Below are 15,765 nucleotides of genomic sequence, written 5' to 3'. Positions count from 1 at the left end.
ATCAAATTATCATTCCTGTTGCATGTCCGCATAATTGGTGAGATTATGTTGGTTTCATTTGCATATTGGATTATTTTAGCTTTTTATGTGTTGAGTGGGGTGGGGGTACAATTATTTAGTCATGCTTGTCAGTTTTTTTTCTGTTGATGGTTTTTGAATAATTGTCGTCTTGTCTCCATCTGGCCCTGACAGCGATACACACCCCGGCCCCTGCTGAGCTCTTCATCTCCGGGCCCCTCCCCGGCTCGGGCTCCTTCACCTCTTCCTCGGCCCTGTCCGCCTATCAGCACCCAGCCTCCTTCTCCAGCCGTTCCTTCCCCACCCTCCAGGACACGCCCGCGTTCAACTCCACCTCCAACGGACTCCTCTCCCCCCATGACCCTCTGTTGCACATCAAGGGTCCCTCTCAGTCCAGCCTGGGCTTTGACCGCCTCCTGTCCTCCCAGGGCGCCGCCACAGCCTACCGAGGCGGCCAGGACCCCACAGGCGCCACGTCGGCCCAGGCCTCATCAGCACGGCACCTACAGTCCCACCAGTTCAACCTGCTGTCCTCTCAGCTGCAGGACCAGTCCTCCCAGTTGTACAACGCCTCGGTGTTCTCCTCAGCCCAGGCTCAAGCCCAGTCTAACTCGATCCAGGAGAGGGCTGTGCCCCGGCAGGACAGCGTGATCAAGCACTACCAGCGGCCCACGCCGTCCCAGTCCCAGCTCTCCTCCTCAGCGGCCCACTCCCTGCAGCACTACCTCAGCTGCGGTGGGGCTGGGTACCAGCAGATAGCCCACCACAGGCAGGCCGGACTCTCTTGCAGCCCCCTGGGCGACCAGAGCCCCTCCTCGGACCACAAGGCCTCTTCCCGGACGGAACAGGTTTACCGGCCCATCATCCAGCCCCCCTACTCGATCTCCACCTCATCTTCAGCAGCAGGAAAGGGTGCCAAGAGCAACTCCAGCAACGGCTACTCCTCGACCAGCTCGGCATCCTCCTCCCGTACCCCTCACACGCCCCCATCTGCGTCCTCCAGCTCTTCGACGACCTCCTCTTCCTCCTCTGCCTCTGGAGCCCACCCCTCCAACTCACTCCCCCCCTCCAGCTCCAGCTCGGCCCCGTCTAGACAGCAGCCTCCCCCTCAGAGTGCTCCAGCTCCCCAGCAGCAACCTCCTCCTGCCTCTTCCACATCTGTCCAGCAGCCCTTACCCAAACACAGCCTCTCAGGCTACGGCTCACCCGTGCCCCCAGTGAAACCCCCCGCCACCACCCTCACAGGCCAAACCCCGCCACAACAGCAGAACCAGTCATACTCTCCCAGCCAGCCCCCTCCCTCCCACCTACCCCAGTCCTATGGCGGCTTTAGCTCCCCTCAGGCCCAGGACCTGAGCTCAGCTGGGGGAAGAAAAGGGTACGGCAGCCTGGGAGGGCGAAGCCAGTCGTACTCAGCTGATGGGGTCTACGGGGCTGACTCTGCCTATGGGTCCGTCCCTTCCTCTCTGGGCGGAGCGGGATGTCCATCGCTTGGTTACGGCCCAGGCCACTCCCCTGCTCTTTTACAGTCGAGTGGGTCGTCGGTGAGCGGAGCCTCAGGAGGCGGTGGTAGCAGCACCGCAGGAAGCGGGAACTCCGGTTCAGGAGGAGCTGGGAGCAGTATGGCCAATGAGAGAGGTGGCGCCAGAGTAGGGTCTTACCATATCCCTGAGTCTAGCCCCTCTCCGTCGGCTAACTCGGGGATCATCCGTCCAGGGTTGCACTCCCCCACCCCTGCCTGCCCCACCCAGTCCCCGGGAGGAACGGGCTCCAACAAATACATCTCCTCTGTCCTCTCTCCCACCTTCATCTCCTCCCCTCAGGGCTACCCCGACACCAGAGGTCCCCAGTCCCAGTCCTACCACCCCACCGCCAACAAGACCAAGTCCGACTCCAGCCGCATGCTCGGTGTGGGCTCCCAGCGGTCTCAAGAGGATGTGGACGATGATGACGACTTTTTGATTCAGCACCTTCTCCAAGCCCAGGCCAGTCCCACAACCCAAGCGTCCCATCACCACTCCCAGCAGCAACAACCTCCACAGACGGCCCAACAACAGGCACCTCTGCAGCCTGTCCCCTCTACCACGGACGGCGGAAAGGGGCTGTCGTCCTACGAGCTGGGAAAGAGCTCTGAGGAGAGGTACCACCTCCAGAGCGTCATCCGCACCCACAGCGCCACCTCCAGTGCCGGGTCTGGAGGGGCGGTCACGGGCCTAGACAGCCAGCTGGAGATGTCTCTCAAGAAACATCAACAACAACAACAACAACAGAGGAATGACAGTGAAGGCGGTGGCAGGAGTGGCGGAGGAGGAGGTGCCGAGCAAAGCCACCCCCATCTACACCACCACGACTCCCTGGGGTCGGTGGTGCACTACGGCCGGAGCGACCCGTACTCCCAGCACTCCCTGGGCCCCCAACACTCCTCCCACGCGCAGCAGCAGCACGCCGCCTCCCACACCCACCTTCAGTCCCACGCTCACATGGAGCTGCAGAAGAATCCACAAGAGCGCTCCGAGCTGGTGTACCCTCGCAAGAACCCCGAGGTGCAACAGCACTCTCAATCCTCGGCCTCCGTCATGGATTCCCCCACGGACCAGTCCCACCAGCCGCCCCACCTGCTCCAGTCTGTGCTGTCCCACACCACTCGCAACAAGATGGAGCCCCATCAGCAGCAGCATTCAGTGAGCCAGCAACAAGCTATGATGGATGGAGCCGGAGGGAGAATGGGCGCGGGCAAACACCAGTCCCAGACCCAGCAAGCCTCCCAGCTTCAGCTACAACTCCAGTCCCAGGCTTTGGAGGTCGCAGCGGCAGCGGCTCACTACAACCACGGACCTCCTCGGCAAGACCAGAGCCAGTCCAAGCAGCGACAGCAGGGCTCGGTGGTGTCCTCACTGGACATGCTTGAGCGCTCGCTCTCCCAGACCTCCAGTGCGGACGGAGGGGGAGTGGAGGAGAGGAGAGGAGGTGGTGGTGGTGCAGGAGGAAGAGGTGGAGGGAGCGGAGAGCGCCACAGGCAGCAGCAGCAAGAGCAGCAGAGGCTCTCGTCCCATCACCCTCAACACTCCGCCTCGGAGCTCCACTCGTTCCTCTCTGAGCCCGACATGGGTTTATCCGCCCCCTTGCACGTGCACCACCTCCCCCAACACCATCAACACCCGAACTCCCACCACCAGCAAAGCCACTCGGGTCACCACCCCCACTCCCATGGCCACGCTCACACTCACCCCCAGCCCCTTCCCTCCACCCACTCCCAGCAACAGGAGTCCCAGTCCCACCCGTCCCAGCTCACCCCAGGCCAGCAGGTCCAAATAGACCAGCATCAGCGCACCGAGCAGCACCCATTCGACACGGTCAGCCCTGTGGAGAAAAGCTGTGGCCAGAGCCAGAACCGCTTTGTCACACTCACCTCTATCTGCTTCCCGGACTCGCTCCTGCAGGACGAGGACCGCTCCTTCTTCCCCGGCATGGAGGACATGTTCTGCTCAGACGACTTCTCCAAGTCGAGCTGTGCTGGAGGCACTGGCCCAGTGCAGGAGGAGATGAACCAGGAGGGATCAGGAGGGGGCCATGAGGAGCCCATGAAGGATAATTCAGGAGGGGGAAGCGGAGGAGCCGGGTATGAAATGCTGGGCGACCAGGGCTTTGGGCAGTACTGCCACAGGCTTTCCGAGTCCGGCAACCGCACCCTGGACCTGGACTCTCTCAAGACCCATGAACTGCCCTCCACTGTTAACACAGCGCAGCTGGGCCTGATCCAGTCCTCTAGTCCAGGCGGGTGCACCGGCGGAACTGGTGCCGGCCCTGGAGGCCTCACCTCGCCCATCTTCTGCTCGTCGCGCCCCAAGAAGCTCCTCAAGTCGAGCTCGTTCCACCTGCTCAAGGAGCGCCGAGACCCCAACACACTGCCCAAGAAGAGCTACGCGCAGGAATACGAGTTTGAGGATGACGAGGACAAGGACAACCAGCCGGCGGACATCCGTCTGAACAGCCGCCGGCTCCCTGACCACCTCCCTGACCTGGTCTCCAGCTGCCGTAAGACAGGAGGTGGAGGTGGGGCCGGAGGAGGAGGCACGCTCAGCCCCCTCATGGGCGACCTCGACTTCTACCACTCCTCCGGCTACCCCTCCCTCTGCCCCCCTCCCCAGCTCCTGCCGCAGGACGGGCCCAAGAAGAGGGGCCGTAAGCCCACCAAGCCGAAGAGAGCAGGGCCTCCAAGGCCCAGGGGTAGGCCTCGCATTCGCCCGCAGCCCGAGCAGCACGCACCCCGCGGAATGATGGGAGGTGAAATGGGAGGAGGAACCGAAGCAGGAAGTGGGTATGGAGGAGGAATTGAGGTTAAACGGAGCAGGGGCCGTGGTGGTGGCGGAGGCCGAGGGAGAGGGAGGAGAGACGACATGTTTATGGAGATAACTGGGAAGGAGCAGATGCAGCAACACCACCTTAATCGGCAACAGCATCAACTCCACCACCAGGCTCCACCCCCACAGCATCAGGAGCCCATACCGCATCTCAAGGTGAGCGTGGATAAGTTGAATGGAACTGAACTTTGTTAATTCCCAGGGGGAAATGTAGATGTCATTTTTTTAATTTTACCTTTATTTAGCTATTTAGTTTATTTAAACTTGAAATGCATGGACAGAGTCCAGGAGCCAAGGTGATTTGGATGGACTCCATCATTCCTGTAGAGTATCTTCTGTTTCCAGAAGGTTTATTTTTTAATTTTACCTTTTATTTAACTAGGCAAGTCAGTTAAGAACAAGTTCTTATTTTCAATGACGGCCTAGGAACAGTGAGTTTAACTGCCTTGTTCAGGGGCAGAACGACAGATTTTTACCTTGTCAGCTTTCGGTTACTAGTCCAATGCTCTAACCACTAGGCTACCTGCTGTCCCATGTCATTGCAGGCTTATACTTAAAGGGACATTACACTTTTAAATCAAAGTTTGTCAAATGGTTTCAGATCTTTAAAGTAGTCTGTCAAGATTAAACCACATCTCGTAAACATGGATCTACATAACCGATGACATGTGATGCGAATGCATCAGGACATCAGACTTCTTTTGAGTTCCAAATACATCTGACAACTTTTAATTTGAGTGTAATGTTCCTTTAAGGTGGTGGGAATAGCAAAGTTTACTGTATTGTACTTTACTCTATTGGTGTTTTAATCAAACATTTCCCCTATTTTTCCTGTCTTAGATCAAACTGCCCATCGGCTCCATGTCCTCTTCCGAAGCCCTGCTGAGGACAGACTCTCTGTCCGGCACGGACCCTGCTCTATCAGACGGCTCAGTGGGCTCTGCTCCCTCCCTTGGCCTAAGTCCTGGACCCCTGTGCGAAGGGGTAGACTCCAACAGGACCCAGGACAAGAGCAAGCAGAAGAACCAGATACAGAGTGACGGAGTGGATGGCGAGGGGATGGATGGAAGGGTAAGGGACGATTAGACTCTCTGTTTGGCCACTCAATCAGTCAGCTATTATGGTTAATCCTGAGTGTTGTATGTGACAAAAAGTAGCCGTAGCTGGTCAAATGAAGAGGGAAACCAGTATTTCCCTCTCTCATGAACTGTCTATTTTCTCTCGCTCTCTCTATTCCCCTCGTAACCTCTCCCTCTCTGTCTCTCTCAGGGGAATGAGAAATCAGGCTGCATGGCCTCCTTCATGGACTTCCTCAAGTCGGGAAAGAGACCTCCGGGCTTGGAAATGCAATCAGGAAACAGTGACGTCTCCCCTCTCAAATCTGAAGGGCTCTGTCCCCTGTCCCCGGCACCCCCTCCAACACTGCCTCAGTTCGGTGAGGGCAAGAGCAACAGCGGCCTAGGGGGCTGCCCCAGTCCCTGCAAGCGCACCCTGGACGATGAGCTGAAGAGGAACTTGGAGACGCTGCCCTCGTTCTCCTCAGACGAGGAGGATTCGGTGGGCAAGAACCAGGACCTGCAGAAAAGCATCTCCTCGGCCATCTCGGCTCTCTACGACACGCCGCAGCTGGCCTTGCTTCAGCCGCCCCCGCCTTCTCCCCCACCCCAGTCCCAAGACCAACCCAGCCAGGCCCCGCTCACACCGACCACCCTGCAGCCCCCAGCCCTTAGCCCCCAGCCCCCCTCACACAACCCTCACACCCAGCCCCAGGCGGCCGAGCCGGCAGTACTACAGCGAGAGGACCAGGAGATGGAGGAGAATGATGATGAGGAGGAAGAGAGGAAGATGCGAGGAGGGGGTGATAATGAAAGTGAAGTGAATGATATGAAAGAGGAGGAGCCAGAGTTGGAGATACTTGGTGCACCCAGATTGGAAGGTAAGGGAAATACTGGGCCGATACAGATCATATCTTGTCATCGATGATTGCCAATACCGGTATTGCAAAAGGAGAATAAACTTTTTAATGAAAGTTATTGCAGCAGAAAATACATTATTATACAGTGCATTTGGAATATATTCAGACCCCTTGACTTTTTCCACATTTTGTTACGTTACAGCCTTATTCTAAAATGGATTAAATGGTTTTTTTCATCATCAATCTACACACTACCCCATAATGACAAAGAAAAAAATAGTTTTTAGAAAACTGTGCAAAGTTGAAATATCATATTTACATAATTGTTCAGACTAGTGATGCACTGATCTGACATTTTTGGCCGATATCCAATATTTTCCTTGCCTAAAAAAACGATACTGATATTTACAATTTTAGCGGCCTTTTAAGCATTCTAGTACAGTTAAATAGTTATCGCACACATGGACGCAGCGGTCTAAGGCACTGCTTCTCAGTGCAAGAGGCGTCACTATAGTCCCTGGTTAAAATCCAGGCTGTATCACATCCGGCCGTGATTGGGACTCCCATAGTGCAGGGCACAATTGGCCTAGCGTCGTCCGGGCCAATTGTAAATAACAATGTGTTCTTAACTGACGTGTCTTGTTAAATAAAGGTTACACACACACACACTGACCAAAAAGTTATTTTGTTGGCATTTATGTGTGCCCCCATTACCAGTAAAACATAATCAACACCTATTTCTTTCACTTACTTGCTATTTCATTGTTCAGTCGTTTCATTCTCAACCAGGATTTCTTTGGAACGCCGTTTGGGTCTTCGCGTGTCAAAAAAGCTACACGTCAAATTACACTTTGACCTGTCAAATAAGCTTGTTGAACAATCAGGGCCTGAAGATGACTGCACGTCACACAATAATTTAAAGCGTTCATTCATTTTTTACGTAGTTATTACACATCGATTACACTCACTCGTATTTCATATGTCACAACGATTCATCGATAAGTATGCTTTGATGCTGGTAAAGTTGTCTCGCTAGCTAGCTCATGTATGCAAACAATGTTCTTCCCCAAAAACATAGCAAAACGACAATCTGTTTCAGTAGCTATAGTTAGCTAGGTGTCATCTAAAATAACCCTAATTTATAAGACAGTTCTTATTTGATAAATGGTGGTTGGACCCATCTGTGTGAAGCTAGCCACAATAAGGATTAGTCACAATAATGGACTTTGCGGTTAGCCTTCAAAAAAAAACATGACATAATTCTACAATTTGTGTTCATTTGCATCACTGTCAATGACACTTTTTTATTTTGAAGGCAAACCGCAAATTCCACTATTGTGCCTAATCATTATTGTGGCTAGCTTCACAACCCGGTCCGGTTGAGCTTCACTAGCCAGATGAAGCTATCTTTTGGCAACAGGGTTAAGTAGCTATTTTCATGAACTGAAGTTGAATTTTCGTAGGCGTACAAATAGTGGCAACCTAGCTAATACCTACTCACATGGATTCCTAAATCATTACTAAGAATAATGAAAATGACTGTAGTTTCTACTGGTCATTGTTTTCAGGCTGGTTGTATTGGTGCTAGCTAGGTACCAAGCTAAAGCTAGCTACCCCAGAAGTTGCGGTCGAACAAATTATGCTTTATTACCAACACGGTATTGTAAACACATCGTTCGTGGCCGGTGTTTGCTTGTTTGCAGACTTTTTTGTGCAGATTTGACAGTGCTACTGTATCTTTTTTGACACGCAAAGAAACGGCATTCCATAATATGTATGTCGTGAAGTTAATTGCAGAGACGCTATTACTGTGTAACTCCGGTAGGGCAACATCTGAAAAATGGTGCGCTTGGTAGTGTGTACCGGTGCTCGACCAGTCGGCGAAAGCCAACATCACCCACGACAGAGAACGGGGGAATGAATCCCATTACCTTAAGAACGGGGGAATGAATTCCATTATCTTGGCTTAATTGGATTTCGCCTTTGAGTTGCCTCGCTGAAATTTTCTTTCTCTTTCAAATGAATGCTCGACTTGTTGACTTCTCGATCCACACAGCAGACATTGTGGGCTAGGTTAGGAATGCTGTGTTGCACGTGTAGTGCAACATTTTACGTGGTGTCATTACGTCATCTATAGGTATGCATGGTACCTTTAACATCGGCGTAAAACTAGACATTGGGCCGATACCGATGTTGGCATTTTTAGCAAATATTGGCGGATTTCTGGTATGTTCATCGGTATATCGAGCATCCCTAATTCAGTCCCTTTACTCAGTACTTTGTTGAAGCACCTTTGGCAGTGATTATAGCCTCAAGTCTTCTTGGGTATGACGCTACAAGCTTGGCACACATGTATTTGGACAGTTATGCCCATTCTTCTTTGTTGGATGGGGAGCATCCAACCTGACAGAGCAGCTTTTTTTCAGGTCTCTCCAGAGATGTTTGATCGGGTTCAAGTCCGGGCTCTGGCTGGACCACTCAAGGACATTCAGTGACTTGTCCCGAAGCCACTCTTGCGTTGTCTTGGCTGTGTGATTAGGGTCGTTGTCCTGTTGGAAGGCAAACCTTCGGCCCAGTCTGCGGTCCTGAGCGCTCTGGAGCAGGTTTTCATCAAGGATCTCTCTGTACTTTGCTCTGTTCATCTTAGCCTTGATCCTGACTAGTCTCCCAGGTACTTGCTGCTGAAAAACATCCCCACAGCATGATGCTGCCACCACAATGCTTCACCGTAGGAATGGTGCCAGGTTTCCTTCAGACGTGACGCTTGGCATTCAGGCCAAAGAGATCAATCTTGGTTTCATCAGACCAGAGAATCTTGTTCCTTGTGGTCTGAGAGTCTTTTAGGTGCCTTTTGGCAAATGCCAAGCAGGCTGTCATGTGCCATTTACTGAGGAGTGGCTTCCTTCTGGCCATTGTACCATAAAGGCCTGATTTGGTGCATCAGAGATGGTTTTCCTTCTGGAAGGTTTTCCCATCTCCACAGAGAAACTCTGGAGCTCTGTCAGTGACCATCGGGTTCTTGGTCACCTCCCTGACCAAGGCCCCTCTCCCCTGATTGCTCAGTTTGGCTGGGCGGCCAGCTCTAGGAAGAGTCTTGGTGGTTCCAAACTTTTTACGTTTAAGAATGATGGAGGCCACTGTGTTCTTGGAACTTCAATGATGCAGAAATGTTTTGGTACCCTTCCCCAGATCTGTGCCTCGACACGATCCTGTCTCGGAGCTCTACGGACAATTCCTTCGACCTCATGGCTTGGTTTTTGCTCTGAAATGCGCTGTCAACTGTGGGACCTTTTTTTATATGGACAGGTGTGTGCCTGTCCAATCAATTGAATTTACCACAGGTAGACTCCAAGTTGTAGAAACTTCTCAAGGATGATCAATGGAAACAGGATGCACCTGAGCTCAATTTTGAGTCTAGCAAAAGATCTGAATACTTATGTAAATAAGGTATTTCTGTTTTTTATTTTTTTATAAATTTGCCAAGAATTAAAACCTGTTTTTGCTTTGTCATGATGGGGTATTGTGTGTAGATTGTATTTTTTTTTAATCCATTTTATAACTGGGCTGTAATGTAACAAAATGTGGAAAAAGTCAAGGTGTCTAAATGCTTTCCGAAGGCACTGTATATACAGAAGTATGTGGACACCCCTTCAAATGTATGTGGATTCGGCTATTTCAGCCACACCTATTGCTGATGGGTGTATAAAATCGGGCACACAGCCATGCAATATCCATAGAAAAACATTGGCAGTAGAATGGCCAGTGACTTTCAACGTGGCACCGTCATAGGATGCCACCTTTCCAACAATTCAGTTAGTGAAATTTCTGCCCTGCTAGAGCTGCCCCGGTCAACTGTAAGTGCTGTTATTGTGAAGTGGAAACGTCTAGGAGCAACACTGGCTCAGCTGCGAAGTGGTAGGCCACAGAAGCTTACAGAACGGGACCACAGAGTGCTGAAGCCCGTAGCGCGTAAAAATCATATTTTTCGGTTGCAACACCCACTACCAATTTCCAAGCTGCCTCTGAAAGTGGTGTCAGCACAACTTTTTGTCGGTAGCTTCATGAAATGGGTTTCCATGGCTGAGCAGCTGCACATAAGCCTAAGATCACCCTGCGCAGTGCCAAGCGTCGGCTGGAGTGGTATAAAGCTTGCCGCCATTGGACTCTGGCGCAGTGGAAATGCTTTCTCTGGAGTTATGAATCACACTTCATCTGGCAGTCCGATGGACAAAGCTGGGTTAGGCGGATGCCAGGAGAATGCTACCTGCCCCTCTGCGTAGTGCCAAATGTAAAGTTTGGTGGAGGAGGAATAATGGTCTGGTGCTATTTTTCATGGTTCGGGCCCCTTAGTTCCAGTGAAAGGAAATCTTAACGCTACAGCATACAGTGACATTCTAGACAATTCTGTACTTCCAACTTTGTGGCAACAGGTTGTGGAATGCCCTTTCCTCTTTCAGCATGACACCCTGTGCACAAAGCGAGGTCCATACAGAAATGATTTGTCAAGATCAGTGTGGAAGAACTTGATTGGCCTACACAGAGGCCTGACCTCAACCCCATCAAACACCTTTGGGATGAATTGGAGCGCTGACTGCGAGCCAGGCTTAATTACCCAACATCAGTGCCCGACCTCACTAATGCTCTTGTGGCTGAATGGAAGAAAGACCCCACAGCAATGTGCCAACATCTAGTGAAATGTCATTCCTGAAGAGTGGAGGCTGTTATAGAAGCAAAGGGCCATGATCGACTGCATAGTAATGTCCATGATTTTGGAATCAGATGTTTGAGCGGTACTTTTCGATACTTTTGGTCAGGTAGTGGATGTTGCAAACGATCACTTTGGGACATTCCCCACATATTCACTATTTTGGCTGAGATTTAATAGTATACATAATTGTCCCATAATATCGGATATGAAATCGACTATCGTCTGGTATTGACAGCCTATATGTTTTATTGGCAGAGAATGTATGTAGGCTGTTCTATTGTGCATCTCTTTGTGGAACCACAAATGTCTTATTTATTACAATACTTTTCTTCATAGCCTTGTTCTTTCAGCTCATGCCCCATTTTTCTTAAAATTAATTTTCACGGCATAGCTCATGAAAAATAATTATTTTAGCCTCTGGCTTTGCAGTTGCTGTAGAATTCGGTCCTGTGCACACATAGTAAAGAACTGATTAAAACAAACGATAGCCCAATTGTTATGATATTTCTGATTGCTTGAACTAAATCAGACCCACTGATCTTTACAGCTGTTTTTGGTTATTTAAATGAACGATAGATACCCATTGAGCTATTCCACACCAAGACAGCCCCAAAATATGTTTTGTATCTCAGGTTGTTCTGGAAATTCTCACATAGAAGCTTCATCGGGAGGAAGGATCTTTGACATGCTTTTTACATTTGTGTCACAAACATTGTTTATTTTAGGCCCACTTTAGACCTAACCATGCCTTCTGTAAGCACCCTATGATCTGTGAATCAAACCATACATCATACAGACATCTTGGTGTAATTATACTCCTTATAGCAAAGATCATCAACTAGATTCAGCTGTTGGACGATTTTCCTTTTCTTCAGCAGATGGGCAGGAACGTAATTACCAATCATTTAAGAGTGTTGGACCAGTAATCGAAAGGTTGCTGGATCTAATCCCTGAGCTGACTCAGTGAAAAATGTGTCTGTGCCCTTAAGCAAGGCACTTAACCCTAATTGCTCATGTAAGTTGCTTTGGATAAGAGTTCTCTGCTAAATTAGTTAAATGTATTTGTATACCGCAAATTGACTGCAAGAAGTCCAAACGGCTTTAATATTTGACTAAAACATAATTTCAAACCTTGCTTTCATTTGTGTACTATCGCATATCTCTTCTATGCGTGGTAATACTTGAACAGATTTACAAAATGTTAATCACTTGGAGCTGATTTGCTGGTGTTTTTACAGTCTTATGTCCAACTAATTATTACTTTTTTGCTAAACTTGCGTGGGCCAAATAAAATCCCCAGTGGGCCAAATTCGGGCTGCCATTTGGGGAATCCTGCATTATAGTGGGCTCTCAAATGGAGTAGGTCTTAATTCTGAAATACAATTTTTCACATACATTTTTTTCAACATATTTAATATCTCAAAAGTATAGTTTTTAAACATTGTTTGGAACAATATACTCTTCAAACACTCCACTTCTAAAGTGGGCTCTGGTACTTTGGACGATATGACCCATTTTATACATAGAAATGGACATTTATAGGTCATTAACCAATCACAGCCCTTGTTTAGGATTGCACATTCGGCAAATCGGCAACAGAAGAAGTTTCCTTTTAATCAATTTTCCCATTCACTGTGTTGGTTGTGCACATAACATTTATCATAACTTCAAAAGTACCCGTAAAGTATATTGTTCCGTAAAATGAACAAAATAAAATCGGGTACTTTTGAGATATTAATATTTTTAATGTTGAATAAATTAATGTGAGAAATTATATTTCAGAATCTAGACATACTCCATATGTTAGAACACACTATAACGACACCAAGATGTCTGTATCATGTACGGTCACCGATCATAGTGTTTTACAGGAGGCATGTAAAGTACCTTCGGAAAGTATTCAGACCCCTTGACTTTTTCCACATTTTGTTACGTTACATTCTAAAATGGATTAAATAAAACAAATTCATCATCAATCTACACACAATACCCCATAATGACAAAATGAAAACAGCTAATATTTTTGTTGTATTAAATATAAAAAAACACCTTATTTCCATTAGTATTCAGATCCTTTGCTATGAGAATCGAAATGTAACACCCCGGTGCATCCTGTTTCCATTGATCATCCTTCAGATGATTTGGAAAGAGGCACCCCTGTCTTTATAAGGTCCCACAGTTGACAGTGCATGTCAGAGCAAAAGCCAAGCCCTGAGATCGATGGAATTGTCCGTAGAGCCCCGAGACAGGATTGTGCCGAGGCACAGATCTGGGGAATGGTACCAAAACATTTCTGCAGCATTGACGATCCCCAAGAACACTGAGCTGGTGGTTCCAAAGAAGGGCCTTGGTCAGGGAGGTGACCAAGAACCCGATGGTCACTCTGACAGTGTTCTTCTGTGGAGATGGGAGAATCTTCCAGAAGGACAACCATCTCTGCAGCACTCTACCAATCAGGTCTTAATGGTAGAGTGGCCAGACGTAAGCCACTCCTCAGTAAATGGCACATGACAGCCCGCTTTGAGTTTTCCAAATGGTACCTAAACACTCTCAGACCATGAGAAACAAGATTCTCTGGTCTGATGAAACCAAGAAAGTCTTTGGCCTGAATGCCAAGTGTCATGTCTGGGGGAAACCTGGCACCATTCCTATGGTGAAGCATTGTGGTGGCAGCATCATGCTGTGGGGATGTTTTTCAGCGGCAGGGACTGGGAGACTAGTCAGGATTGAGGGAAAGATGAAAGGAGCAAAGTACAGAGAGATCCTTAATGAAAACCTGCTCCAGAGCACTCAGGTCCTCAGACTGGGGCAAAGGTTCATCTTCCAACAGGACAACCATCCTAAGCACACAGCCAAGCCAACGCAGGAGTGGCTTCGGGACAAGTCTCTGAATGTTCTTGAGTGGCCCAGCCAGAGCCTGGACTTGAACCGGATCGAACATCCCTGGAGAGACCTGAAAATAGCTGTGCAGCAACGCTCCTTATCCAACCTGACAGAGCTTGAGAGGATCTGCAAAGAAGAATGGAAGAAACTCTCCAAATACATGTGTGCCAAGCTTGTAGCATCATACCCAAGAAGACTTGAGGCTGTAATCGCTCCCAAAGGTGCTTCAAGAAAGTACTGAGTAAATGGTCTGAATTCTCATGCAAATGTTATTTCCGTTTTTTTATTTTTTTTTATATATAAATTTGCTAAACTTTATAGAAAATGTTTTTTAGTTTGTCATTGTGGGGTGTTGTGTGTTGAGGGGGAAAAAATGATTTAATCCATTTTAGAATAAGGCTGTAAAATAACAAAATGTCGGGAAAAATCAAGGTCTGAATACTTTCTGAATGCACTGTAGAGGTCTAAAAGTGTTTGATACAAATTTGAAAAGCATGTTAAACATCCTTCCTCCCCATGTAGTGTCAATGTGAGAATTGACAGAATATTCTATGATCTGAAAAATATTATGATGTGAAGTCGCATTTTGATTCTTGAAGAAAAATCACCACTTATCTCCTTTTATTCCAGCCTCCGCACCAGTGGCACCAGTCGGCCCCTCCCCTCTCTCCGTCTCCCCCGCTCAGTCCTTCTCTCCCTCTCCCCCGCCTTCCCCCTTACTTCCCCTCTCTCTCCCTTCATCACCCCTGCCCCCACAAGAGGCGGCACAACAGAAGCAGTCCCAACCTCCGAGCCCCCTCCCTCCTTCCATTCCTTCTCTTCCTCCTGCTCCTGCCAAACTCCCTCCCTCCTCCCAGACTCCCCCGGCATCAGATTCCCCTGAGCCAGCACTGGAGCCCCCCGCGTCCCCGGAAGATGCCCCCGCCCCTCAGGTCACCTCGCTGCACGTGGCCCAGAAGCAGGACGACGCCGCCATTGCTGGAGAGAGCGAGGATGACAAGAGTGAGAGTGGAGGGGAAGGCATTTTCCGAGAGAGGGACGAGTTTGTGGTGCGAGTAGAAGACATCGGAACTATGAAGGTATGTGTGTTTTGCGTTTTTGTGTAAAAAAAGAAAGGCATCACTAACCACCAGATCAACAGTTAGACTATATTGAGAAACAATCTATCTGTTCCATAAGTTGATTGAGTGTGTGTTCAGTATGTACTGTATTAAATCCCTCACCCCTCTTTCACCAGCTGGCCCTGAAGACCGGTCGAGAACCTCCCCCCATCTGGAGGGTGCAGAAAGCCCTGCTGCAGAAGTTCAGCCCCGAGATTAAGAACAGACAGAGGCAGTTCTGTGCCACCAGCAATGTGAGTCAGTCGGTCTGTCCACCCGGCACAGTGTTATTCATACCCTTCAAAGAATTTCTTGTTACCGGACCTCACAACCTTAATCTGTAAATTGATTTTTACATCAACAAAGAACCTTCAATTCATTGCATTTTCATCTCAATAAATACATTTACTCAATACGATTGTATTTTTCAAATGATCTTTCTCAGAAACTTGTATATTTTCCCATACAATGATCTGTACTCTTAATTTTGTGTTCCACAGACCCAACACATGAAGATCACTGCTCAATGTCAACACAGAATGCATGTTTCTGTCTATCAGCAGGGCACGCGTCGGAAAATGTCTTAAACATTTCGTAAATTAAAATGAGCGTTGCATAGGACAAGTCCGGATAGTCTCTCCCAGTACCTTTTCCACAATTAGGTGCCTAAGGTTCCACATGAAGATCACTGCTTTGTCCGACTGTGTGATTGTTGGTTTCAGGTCTTCTTAATTGCAGTCGCTGAGCATCTTACGAGTGCTATATCATATTAATGTGATT

General features: G+C 49.0%; 1 protein-coding gene across 3 annotated transcripts in view; it reads left to right on the top strand.

Annotated features, from left to right (window-relative positions):
- prr12a (proline rich 12a) overlaps positions 1 to 15,765 on the top strand; it is a 60,515-nt gene that overhangs the window by 20,982 nt on the left and 23,768 nt on the right. For all 3 annotated transcript variants that reach the window (XM_014157027.3, XM_082965576.1, XM_082965575.1), the window contains exons 4-8: positions 193 to 4,535; positions 5,220 to 5,450; positions 5,649 to 6,315; positions 14,516 to 14,964; positions 15,123 to 15,239. In XM_014157027.3, coding sequence (XP_014012502.3) covers positions 193 to 4,535; positions 5,220 to 5,450; positions 5,649 to 6,315; positions 14,516 to 14,964; positions 15,123 to 15,239 — 5,807 coding nt within the window. The remainder of the gene's footprint in view (positions 1 to 192; positions 4,536 to 5,219; positions 5,451 to 5,648; positions 6,316 to 14,515; positions 14,965 to 15,122; positions 15,240 to 15,765) is intronic.

This window comes from Salmo salar, chromosome 19 (genome assembly GCF_965601325.2).
Source record: "Salmo salar chromosome 19, fSalSal1, whole genome shotgun sequence".
In the NCBI taxonomy this organism is placed as follows: domain Eukaryota; kingdom Metazoa; phylum Chordata; class Actinopteri; order Salmoniformes; family Salmonidae; genus Salmo; species Salmo salar.
This window is presented reverse-complemented; position numbering and strand designations above follow the sequence as displayed.